Source organism: Cyprinus carpio, chromosome B3 (genome assembly GCF_018340385.1).
Source record: "Cyprinus carpio isolate SPL01 chromosome B3, ASM1834038v1, whole genome shotgun sequence".
In the NCBI taxonomy this organism is placed as follows: Eukaryota; Metazoa; Chordata; class Actinopteri; order Cypriniformes; family Cyprinidae; genus Cyprinus; species Cyprinus carpio.
In genome coordinates, this window is record NC_056599.1 from 15,953,386 (window position 1) to 15,965,070 (window position 11,685).

General features: G+C 38.2%; 1 protein-coding gene across 1 annotated transcript; it reads right to left on the minus strand.

Moving 5' to 3' along the window:
* Positions 1–1,030: 1,030 nt before the first annotated feature.
* On the minus strand, positions 1,031–9,817 carry LOC109049823 (monocarboxylate transporter 7-like). Its single transcript, XM_019067482.2, has 6 exons — positions 9,529–9,817; positions 8,100–8,354; positions 6,826–6,969; positions 5,206–5,334; positions 3,847–4,713; positions 1,031–3,222 (listed from the first exon to the last, which is right to left on the minus strand). Exons 2-6 carry the CDS (start codon positions 8,335–8,337, stop codon positions 2,966–2,968), a joined length of 1,635 nt encoding a protein of 544 aa, XP_018923027.2. The 5' UTR covers positions 8,338–8,354; positions 9,529–9,817; the 3' UTR covers positions 1,031–2,965.
* Between the last annotated feature and the right edge of the window lie 1,868 nt (positions 9,818–11,685).

The following is an 11,685-nucleotide window of genomic DNA, read 5'->3' on the forward strand; positions in this document are numbered from 1 at the left end:
TATGACAACATTAAAAGATTCTTAAAAAAAACAAATATATATTCTAAAACGATGCATTATTCATTTTATATTAATTTAACTTTATGGGTGTTAAAAATAACAGGTTAAAAAAAGGGGGTGATGTTTGATGTACACTATATGCACAAGTATTGGGACACCCCCTACTAATGGACAGGTTTGAATAATTTAGTAATTTCCATAAGTACATAAGTGCTCATCTTAATGTTTAAGCATATAATGATGTTCTAGGGAATTGTGTTCTTCTAATTTTATAGACCCTATTTTAACATGACAGTGCTTCTGTGTATAAAGCGAGGTTAAAAAAAGAAATGCTTAACTTGGCTTTCTGCAAACCAGTCAAGTTCTTCTACATTGATTGAATCAATAATTTCTTTTTGAACCTTGCAATATACACAGAGGCAATGTCATGTTAGAATAGAAAAGGGTCCTGTCCAAACTGTTGCTATAAAATTAGAAGCACATAATTCATCATATGCGTAAACATTGAGATTTGGACTAATGGAAATTATAAGTAGTCAAATCTGTTCATTAGAAGTCCCAATACTTTTGTTCATATAGTGCATGTCATGAATATTTTGAAAAAAAGTCAATCTTTGAATTGCTCAATTATAAATATAGATGACAACGCATGAAATAATACTGTTCTGAAAAAGTTTTCTAAATTATGCTTGATTTATATTAAATCTAAAGTGTTCTTTAAAGAACCGTGTGAACAACTGTGATATAATTACAATTTAATGTCATGGATGATTCAGCAAAAAAATCATGTGCACAGTGGATTTTCTGTGTTAGTCAGATACCAGACTGTGCTGTCTCCACAGGGCGAGCTCACTGTCACTGCAGCTGCATGAGCTGTGCTGATCTTCTGCAGAGGGCGACTGCTGCAGCACAGCAACGTGATCATGTGACTGCTGCATATTATAGGCCTCTACAGTATGATATGCTTATGTGGTGTTCCCCACTGAGGATGAACCTGTGTAGTATCAAATAATGACCAAGGATGACAGGATTTAGTTATAAAAATTTTGATTTTATTCTACATTGAACATGTACTGTCATTGCAATATTAAGAACAGAAGTGCAGGATCTCACTGTCAGAAGTCAGCATTACATTAAAAAAAAATTGAAGAAATGACACACAAAATGTCTTTTCATCAAAAGTACAAAACCTAAACACACGGTACTTAAATGCATGTGTGACAAATGCATTATGACAAAAAGAGTTTACAGAACATAAGAGGTACATAAGGTTTGAAGTCATTAGGTAAGTGCTTTAATGGTGCTAGAATACATTTCATTCTTTTTTCATTTTAAACTGACTCTAGTGCTCGTGTACTGTTATTTCTCTCCATCAAACTACCCATTCTTCTGTCATTCGTGTAGTGAATTACACATAAAAAAAATAATACAGTCAAGATGCTCATTCAGTGTATTGTTTTCAAGGCCAGTTCTCACAGAACACGTTCCATTGCGCTACTTTTTACGGACCTCTAGATCATTGATGCGCATTATTTAAAAAAATAAAGCAACTGATTGTAGTTTTATTTTATTTATTTTTTTTATTTTATTGCGACTTTGGAACCCCCTAAAGTTGAGTGGAATTCACCACTGTGTACATATCAGTGTAGTAATACCAATGTATAGCTGTACACGTGCATTTATTGCTGCTGTACACAAATGCGCTCTTTTCACGGAATTTCGTACCCGCGCACCAAACATACAGACACTCAGAACAGACGCCTTATTAAAAGTCAGTGTACCATCAGAACGATCTTGTAACTGAAATTTAAAGGTTTAAAAAAAGAACGTGAAGTGGAGACTCCCTCCGTGTTAATTGAACAGAATTTCGGACTCACGATTTACGCATTATTTTCCATTCGCCGATTTTATTCATTTATTTTCCCGTTCTACTATGCTGTTTTTTTTAAGTGAACGTGCGATAGACAACTGTCTTGAAACGCACGTCTTGTTTTAAAAAGAAAGAACGCGTTCTATGCGAACGGCCCTTTAAGCTTGCTGTTTCAAGACAAACGCTCTTCGGAATTCCGCAGAATTCTTTGACAAGGCACAGACGGCGCACTTCAACTTACACCCATAACATGAGATTCTATAGCCATATTTTTTCATAAGAAACTGTTGAAGGTGTTTCTAGACAGCCCACATCTCTGAGCAGGAATTGTTGGGTCAGCATAAGTAATCCTTCATTCAGTTCTGACTGACGATGGGTTACTCTTAATGGAAGATCGAGTGGTCCAAGTCCTGCTTTATCATCAGAGCTACGTTAATATCTAAGCTGAGATGTTGCCATCTTAGTTTCCATTTGCAATAGCAATATTAGTTAAATATTAAACCTGTTATCTATAGGCAAGCGAATGACATAGAAACCCGAAACACTAGACAGCTAAGTACCTGTCTCACCTTCAACTCTGAATGCAACCTCGTGTAATTTACATGCATCATGGCCTCACTGTAAGCAGCAAAACAGCCTGAGGTTTCTTTTTTCGATGTTAAAGACAGAAGTGGTCAAAGTGGGATGATGGTTTGTGAACAATATAATAATGAAATAAAGAGTGAAGTTGCATTTCACACTAAGACTTTGGTAAATGAGAGGAATAGCACTGAATGCTTAATGGGTTTAATTCTTGTCCTCTCTAAAAGTGTGTTTATCTGTAGAGACTAGTACGCGGTACACAATATGACAGGAAAGGAACCTCAAAACTTGTGTTTCTTTTCAATAAATAATGACACAAGGAATGTAAACATGTTTTTTTGGGATTATGATTGGGTGGTCAGCAAAAAAGTGCAATGAAGAGTGAGCAAACTCTTCTTTAATTGACATAAAGTTCGATTTTTACCCTGTTTGCACAGGGTTTGTGTATGGCAGCCTTTGGGGCGATCATTCAAGTGGAGGATAAGTGTGTTTACTCTTGAGGTGAGGTGGTATTCAAACTGGCCAAGGTTTGCTCTTTCCAGGACTGTTGTCCATCTCCATGTCCATTTCTACAAAGTCAGCAGGGCCTTCCTCACTACCCTGTGAGCTGGAGTCTCTGTCTGTTGTGTGCTGGTCATTTCTCCTCCTCCAAAGGCAAAGGCCAGTTTTGGCTGGACGCACCAGTGCAAGAAACAGAGCCCCAACTACCATCCCAGCCGTGCAGGAGTAAAAGGCTGATCCGTAATTGTCAGTCCTGTCTACCAGAAAACCTGAAACAAAGAGCACAAGATGACCTCCATAAATGTGTGAGAGGCAAACTGATAGGATAGGTTTATTACTATTTCTGGAGGAAGTATGAATGGTTTGGAGTCCAGATTCATGGGGGTCACTGAAACATTTGAAAGAAACCAATCTTACAAAATGTATTTTTAGTGCCATCAAAGTTTAGATGCACTTAAGATATTAATGAAATGTGTTCAACGTGATTTTTTTATATATTCACATTCACCAAATGTTAATAAATTTCTAAAAACTGGTCTAAAATGTTTTACTTTTCACATTAGCAGTACACTGACCATGTAAAATATTTCCTATTTGATTTGTTGTCTACTTGAGTAAATAACTTAATCAAATTTGATGATGTTTGATACTTTTTTTATAATACTTTTGATAATTTTTCTCACATATTATAAATGACATGTTATGCTTGAAAATATGTAGCTTCCTTTATATTTTAAAATCATATTTCTATAGACTGTTGTTAATGTCATATGCTGCCATCACAATAAAAAGTATTTTTGTTTATTTTATATTTTTTTAATTATATTTGTATAGATTTTAGTTTTGTTTTTATGCTGTTTGTAACCAGGTTAGTTTGCAGAGGCTGCTTTTACCTCCTAAAGGTGGACCGGCCAGTCCTGCAAAGCTCTGGATACAGACATAGACGCCAACAGCCGATGACATTCTCTGAATGCCGATCACGTCATCTTCAGCCAGCATTGGGATGTGACTGGAGGCCACGGTGCCCAGCAGGAAGCCATAGAAACAGGAGCAGGACATGAGCCCCCAGAACTCAGTGACAAAGGTGAAGGCGACCAGCACCGGACACAGCAGCACCGTGCAAATCAGCAGAATGTAGATTTTGCGGATGGGCCTGCGATTGAGCACCCAACCCATGGACAGACGACCTAGAATCTCAGCCACAGCCATGGCCGAGAGCATGTAGGTGGCGCGGTCACGTGACACTCCTCGGCTCACGCTCAGCTCAATGACGTAGAGCTGCGGAGCGAAGAAGCCCAGAGTGGCGAACAGGCCAAACAGTGCGTAGCAGTTGAAGCTGGCGTCTCTGAGCACGGAGAAGTCCAACAACTTGGGCCTAGAGATGCTGGAGTCTTCTAGTTCCTTTCTGAGTGGGGAGTCAGGCAGCACTGGTGGCTCCTTTTCTTCTTCCTCCTTTTCCTTAAGTGCTTTTTTCTCCTGTTCTGTAGATTCCTGGCCCTCAGACAGATTGATCTGGGAAGAGGTGACAGACTGGACCCCGGAGTCCACAGAGCCGAAAGAGGTCCGTGTGAATTCATTCTCCAGGTCATATTTGGATTCAGGTTCTTTAAGGGGGGATGTGGAATCCTCTGAGGCGGCGGGTTTGGGTTTGATGACTAATGGCTTTAGCAGAGCCCCACAGACAATAATTGAGGCCTGCATAACCCCAATCATGATCAAGCAGTTACGCCAGCCGATCTGCTCCTTCAGCGCATTCATAGCTGCAATGTGAATTCAAATGAAATGAATTACAGAAAGACCAGTTTTTCAACATGTCTGAAAAACATTAGGCTTCCTGTGAAAAATATTTTTTTTATGACTGTGACTTCCAAGTAGGCTTTTATCATGTTATGTACATGATTAGCTAATATATAACATTCAAAACAAGTCTGCCTGTGCGTTAAAAGGTCTAGTTCACCCACAAATTAAAAATAGATCATTATTTGCTCATCTTCATGTTGTTTCAAACCTGTATGACTGTCTTTAATCTGTGGAACTCAAAAGATGATATTTAAAAAAAAAAAGTCCCAGTGTTTTTGTTTCAGTCAAAGTCAATGGGGTCCAATACGGTTTCGGATAAAAACAGATGAAACATTTTTTTGACAAAACAATGTTTTGTGCTATGCAGAAGAATTAATGACATGAGGGTGAGAAAATGACACAATTTCCATTTTGCGTGAACTATCCAGATTGCACAGCTTCGGTGATCATACCTGGCGCAAGTGCTAGCAGCGAGAAGCATTCTCCTGTGGAGGCTATGGATGTGACGAGGGAACGGCGCTTGCTGAAGTACTGCGACAAGATAGTAACTGTAGGCAGGAAGGTAAGGCAGTAACCCAGGCCTGTAAATAAACAGCAAAGAGGGAGATGACAGCCACTGGTCCCTTCTACACAAGGGGCTCAGGTCAGTCTGAGGGGCCGGGCTCAAAGCGCACCAAGAACCAGGCAGCTCTCTTCCATAGCACAAGCTGGACAAAGGGCTGAAAGAAAACTGTATTTAAAAGAGACAAAGAAGAGACAAGGAGAAACAAAGATCGGCGAGGTTAGGATCAACTAATGATGGTGGGGATGGAGTGTTTTGATATTTGGGGAAAGCTAGCAGTGCATCTTTTGAGAAATCTGAAAAAGAAAATGATTATGTGGTCACATTGAGTGTCAATTCAAAATTGAGCAATTGAGAGCATTTATATATTTTTTTAAATAAATCAGTTTTTTAAACATAAATGAAAAAGGGATTCTCCATATGTGGATTGGACGGCTTGAGTGTGAATAAATTATTCAATAAAAATTCAATCTTCAAACATATTGTGTTATATTACAGTATTCAGAATGTGCATTATGAGATATATTTTAACAAATTAGTGTCTGCGTATATCTGACAGCTTTCTTAAAAGAAGGAAGTTTAAATTAGCCAAGTTAACTTTTGGATAATGTGTGTGAATCCTGCAACTGTATGTCAACACATGAAAACACTCCACCCAAAAACACTATGATACGTTCATCCTGTTACAGGAGGGTGTGTGTTACTAAAGCTGTCAAGAATCAGGTTTATTGATGCTGACAAGTCACAGCACTGCTTGAATTCCCTCTCTGTCTTTAAAAAAAGGAAGTGAATAGAAAATAATTCATCATTAAGTTATGAAACAGAAAATAAAATAAATATGGGTAATGACAGAATCCATGACTATTATATATATGACAGAAAATATTCTACCCTTCATATGTTTGAGCTTGGTAAGATTTATAACTGTTTTTGAAAGAAGTATCTTATGCTCACCAAGGCTGCATTTATTTGATAAAAAAAAGAACTGTATTGTGAAATATTATTACAAAAAAAAAAATGTTTTTATTCCTGTGGTGCAAAGCTTAATTTTAAGCAGTCATTACTCCATTTTTCAGTGTCACATGATCCTTCAGAAATCATTCTAAGATGCTGATTCGCTGCTCAAGACACATTTCTTTTTATTATCAATGTTGAAAACAGCTGAGCTGCTTAATCGTTTAGTGTGCATTTTTCAGGATTCTTTGATGAATAGAAAGAACAGCAGTTATTTGAAATAGAACTTTGACCAGATTCTAAGAGCTTTCTAACAGTTTTACACAAAGAGGAAGATTGTTACTTTGCAAATGCTATGTATGTACAGAAAATCTGTTCCTTCTTTAATATAAAAATTAAATATTAATCAGTTTTCACAATATCATGCTGCACCACCCTGAGGAAACACTGCACTTGCAACAAAAAAATCAATCATTTACCTAACATATTATGTTATATGACAATACGGGACAAAACATGTATCACAAATATAAACTCACACTCGAGCTGGATTTACCTGCAACGATTCCCATGGTAAGGTACATCTGAAGGATGGAGTTGGTAAGGGCTGTTGTGATTGTACCCAGGCTGATCAGAAGTCCACCGAGCATGACGACAGGCCGATAGCCAAAGCGGTTACTCATCACCGTGGAGAGAGGAGCTGTGGGAAAGAAGGTGCCAATAACACTCAGACAGTCTTACAGCTCAAATTCAGTTACAAACACAGTGAATCTATGCACCTGCTTCTCACAACTGTCCTAAACTTTCATTTTTGAAGCAAAGCAATGAAGACAGTATCACTAGTTTTGCTTGGTCTAGTCACTTTCTATCTGAACCATTTGAGTGACTGCCACTGTTTGAACAAGAATGATCCCTTAAAGCCCTCTCAGCTGGAAAAATGTGAATCCATCCATTGAGTCATGTAATGGTGTGGCTGCTCTGTCACTGGGCAAAGTGAGTGAATCTCCAGTCAGCCGGCAGTCCTTACACAGCACAATTCAGCACTAAATGGGGCACTGCTCGCACTCAGCACAGAAGCCAATATGAAAAGATGAGCTTGGGAGACAGAATCAGTTTGACAGGTTCACACTGAAGGAACTCAGTATCTTTTTGTGCATAATTTAAAGGGATAGTTGACCCATCTCTCACCGTTATTGAATTTGTGAAACATTATCTATTTTGAAGAAAGTTGGTAACTAAACAGTTTTGGTGATATTTACTTTGACTGAATGGACCAAAAAAGACATTTCTTAAAATATCCTCTTTTGAAATGACATGAGGGTGAGAAAACGACGGCAAACATTTCACTTTTATTGAGGCTTGAGAGAATTACATGGAAATGACAGATCTGATGACACAGCTTGTTTCTTAACTTTATACTCTGCACCCGCCCCGCCTTTTGGGATATGCCCGGTCTTTTTATAATGACCTATTTTTCCCCTCATCTTCCCTGAACAACTGAGTTGTGTGTCTGGTCCACTTTTGAAGTTGTGGTCGCTGTAGATTAAAACCTGCATTGATAATGATGGAGCAAACTTAAAAATAGTATACAATGGCTTGTAAAGAGTGCCTCAATGATAGTAAAAGCAAAAGCCAGTAATTAAAAACTGATTTAGGTTTGCAAAAAAGTGAAGTAACCCACAAAGACATTCACCAGACAACATTCTTAAATCTTTCTGCAATGCCATACAGTATTTTTCTCTCGTGTAAACAGCATTTGTATTGTGTAAACACTGTGAGGTACACCAAGTACTGTCTTATTGTATCTTTAAACAGTCTAGACTGAATTACCTGTGAAGGCCATGACAAAGACACAGATGGAGACGACCCAAGACACTCTGCTGTTGGTTTCATTAAAGTCTGTCATGAGGTCCTGGAGGAAGATCCCAAAAATCTTGATGATGCCATAGGTGAAAACCTCCACGAAGAAGAAGGCGGCAGCCACCAGCCAACCCCAGCCTCCGTCTGGCACCTCATCGTACACATTGGGGCTCGTGCAGCCCTTCAGGGCAGACATTATTCCTGTCATGATGCACACTGGCGTTTCTGTAAATGTAAGCAAACGTACAGTACAGACCGTTTTAGGTATGATGTCATTTCCACACCGGCTTTGATGGTGTGCCCTTGTCAACTCAACAGTGGGCTGTGTTTGCAAGCCGCTCATGTCTTTAATCGGCTCTGTTTGTTGGATTATTTTACCTTTCAAGGTGCTAAAACTAAGTTTGCATAAAACACTTGTTATGTAACCACTGTTAGGATATTAGAGAAAAATGGTAGTGCCAGAGCCAAGCAACACTTTCAGACTTTCTCTCACACACACACATATAGACATATATGTATGTATATTTGTATGTGTGTATTCAAATTCAAATTCAAAAACCTTTATTATCTATCAACCAGTGATAGAAATTTGTCTTAGGTAAAAGGCAACACAATACACAATAATAATACACAACAATAATACACAATATTAAGACACAAGATCCTGACAAAACTGTTTGGTCTTTTTCAGAATAGAGATTGCAGTAGGCATAAAATAATTAGTATAAGCCTTCCTTCAAGCCAAAGGAGTTCTAAACCGACAGTCTGCTGGGAGTATCTGAAAAAGGTAATGCTTTCTTATAGACACTATTTGCTTGCTGTGTGAAAGAGAAATGTCTGTCAATCTCACTGCCCAAATATGTAAAGGACTCGACCTGCTCCACTACCTGATCAAATGGCACTTAGCATCTTCCTCTTCATGTATATGTTTACATTATATATATATTTATATATACATATTAATGTATATTTTACTGTATAAAATAGTAGTAGTGTGTATATAAACACTAATAAACTGCTCAAGACGTGGACTGTTTAACTATCAAGACTTATAGGTCGAAAAAGGACCTAGCTGACTATCAAATGATAATCGGTATAATAAGTAATAATCAGTAGCTTTATCCGGGCATCTGTCCTCAGACTCAGACGCAGTGCAGCAGGACTGAGAGCCGCGCTGCATCACATCGCAGTACTGTCTGTGAAAACACTCAGAGTCACGTGACGTTACTCCAAAAAAGTGAATCACATACCCCGTAAAAAAACAAAAAAATTTTTTTTACCGTATTTAAAATATAATAATAATAACATCTTAATGGCTATATCTTTATATATAGGTAAACGTGGCAGTCACGTGCGCCACAAATACAATACAGTTTGAGTATAAATCGTTTTAACTTACCGAAACGTTGAAGAAACTGAGGAAAACTCGGTATTGAAAGAAAACAAAAAGCAAGAGCGCTAGCAGGCTTCTCGGTTGAAGTGTTCACTGGAGGACATCGCTCTGAGCATCAGTCACTTCTGAGGAGAAAGAGTGACAATCACTGCTCAAATATAGCGTTTCTAGCTTATGTTTGACTTCATTAACCATTTATAAACACTGAAATGATAGCTAGATCAAGTACTATGTGCCAGCTCTCTGTCTGCTTCCTCTTACTGAAGCTTGGAAGATTTTATACCGGCTGGAGCCGGTCTTCAGGCGCGCGCGCGCTTTACGACAGAGAGTCGGGAGCGCGCTGGGAATAAAGCTCAAATCTGACCTGTCTGTGTTTACACCATAGTATGGTTTACACAGAAATAAATCACACGAATCATTTGAGCTCAAAAACAGATAAATCATGTTTTTTTTTTTTTTTTTTTTAATCCTGCATTACAATTATTATCAATTAAACTGCTGTTGGGTTGTTTTGATTAAATAATAATAAAAAAATAACAAATAAAAAAAAATTACAGCTAACACAAAAACATGATAACACAATGGCAAATATTATTTATGAAAATTAATAAAAACGGAGTTATCTGTTTTTGCAAATAGACTCTTCATATCCTAACCAGACTGGCTTAAGAGTTTCTGAGGAGTCAACATGTCACAGAACTGAATAAGATTTAACCACGACATCACTAGCCTTTCTGATTTCTGTGGAAATACACGTATTTCATAAATAGTTGTTTAGTTATTGAATAACATGTGAAACATCTTGTGAGGATCACTGCAGTGGCTCTGTGAAGGCGAGGGCCAGCTGGGTAAAACTGGTTTATTCCAGACAGTTCTGGCTTCCGCACGAGCTGCCTCATTAAGATTCAGCTGTCAGCCCAGATTTAATGACACCTTGTAATTACAGAGTGAAAATCAACATTTAGAAACACCTTTCAAAGAACTCCTTTCAACAAAACTCATGTTTGCAAACCTTGCTTTACTAATTCATGAATAGCTGTATCTTACCCTGCAAACACGCCTGCACTGGCCCTTGACAGGCCCACTTAGGACTAGCCTAAGGGCCCCCAGCAGGCTGACAGCGCAGGGCCTCTGAGATTTTGCTCACTAGCAAAACATTGGCCTCCATGGCCCTGCATGGGCAGCACTCACTTAGTCCACATTATTAATCTACAACAGGGGTCCCCAACTCTAGTCCTGATCAAACACAACTGAACCAACTAGTTAGGATCTGAAGGAGCACTTGATAATTACAGACAGGTTTGTTTAATCAGGGCTGGAACTGAACTCTTTAGGAACAGGAAGCACCTCTGATCTCTTACAATACATCTGTTTCACTTTAAATACCTTTCAGCTACTATAACGTAAGTCTTTGGGAAAAAACAGTTGTTATACATCTGAAATGGATGCAGACACCATAAGATATAATGTCTATATTGTCAAAAATGTACAATAGTCAAAGGGATTTAAAAACAATGGATTTATTAAATACAAAATAGAAAACATTTAATTCAGGTTAATACAGCTACATATAGCCAAAAATGTAAGTACAAAAAAAAAGAAAATAGAGCAAACAAAGCAATGTAAGATTGTAGGATTTCGTCATGTGAAAGTCTTATCTGTAGTACATCCAGCTGTCCATAGCTGAAGCTGGCTGATAGCAAATTAATAATCCAACCCCTTGTAATGAAAACACACCACAGCTCTCAAACGCCAGTCTTCCTAACCAGGAACAATCAAAAATAGTCCAGACTATGGTCTCACGTCGAAAATACCTTTAAATCCATATTCAAACTGAACCATGATGTGACAACCTCACCAATAAAGAATCCTTCTAAAATGCATACAAATACACTGTCTTAAAATCTTAGTATTAATCCAGACATAGGCCATACATACATGTACCACCTCTGCAAAAAACATCAGCAATGTACACTTAAAAAAAAAAAAAACTCATGTAGACTGGGCTTGAAATGACACATTTCCCAACCAGGACACAGCACAATGTGTTCAGCAGGTGAGCCATGCTGGCTGCTGCTGCTTGCTATTGCTAACTCTCTCTACCACATGTCTTTACTTAAGGAAACCTACAACACCCAAGCACCCCTAGTGGTTCAGGAAGAA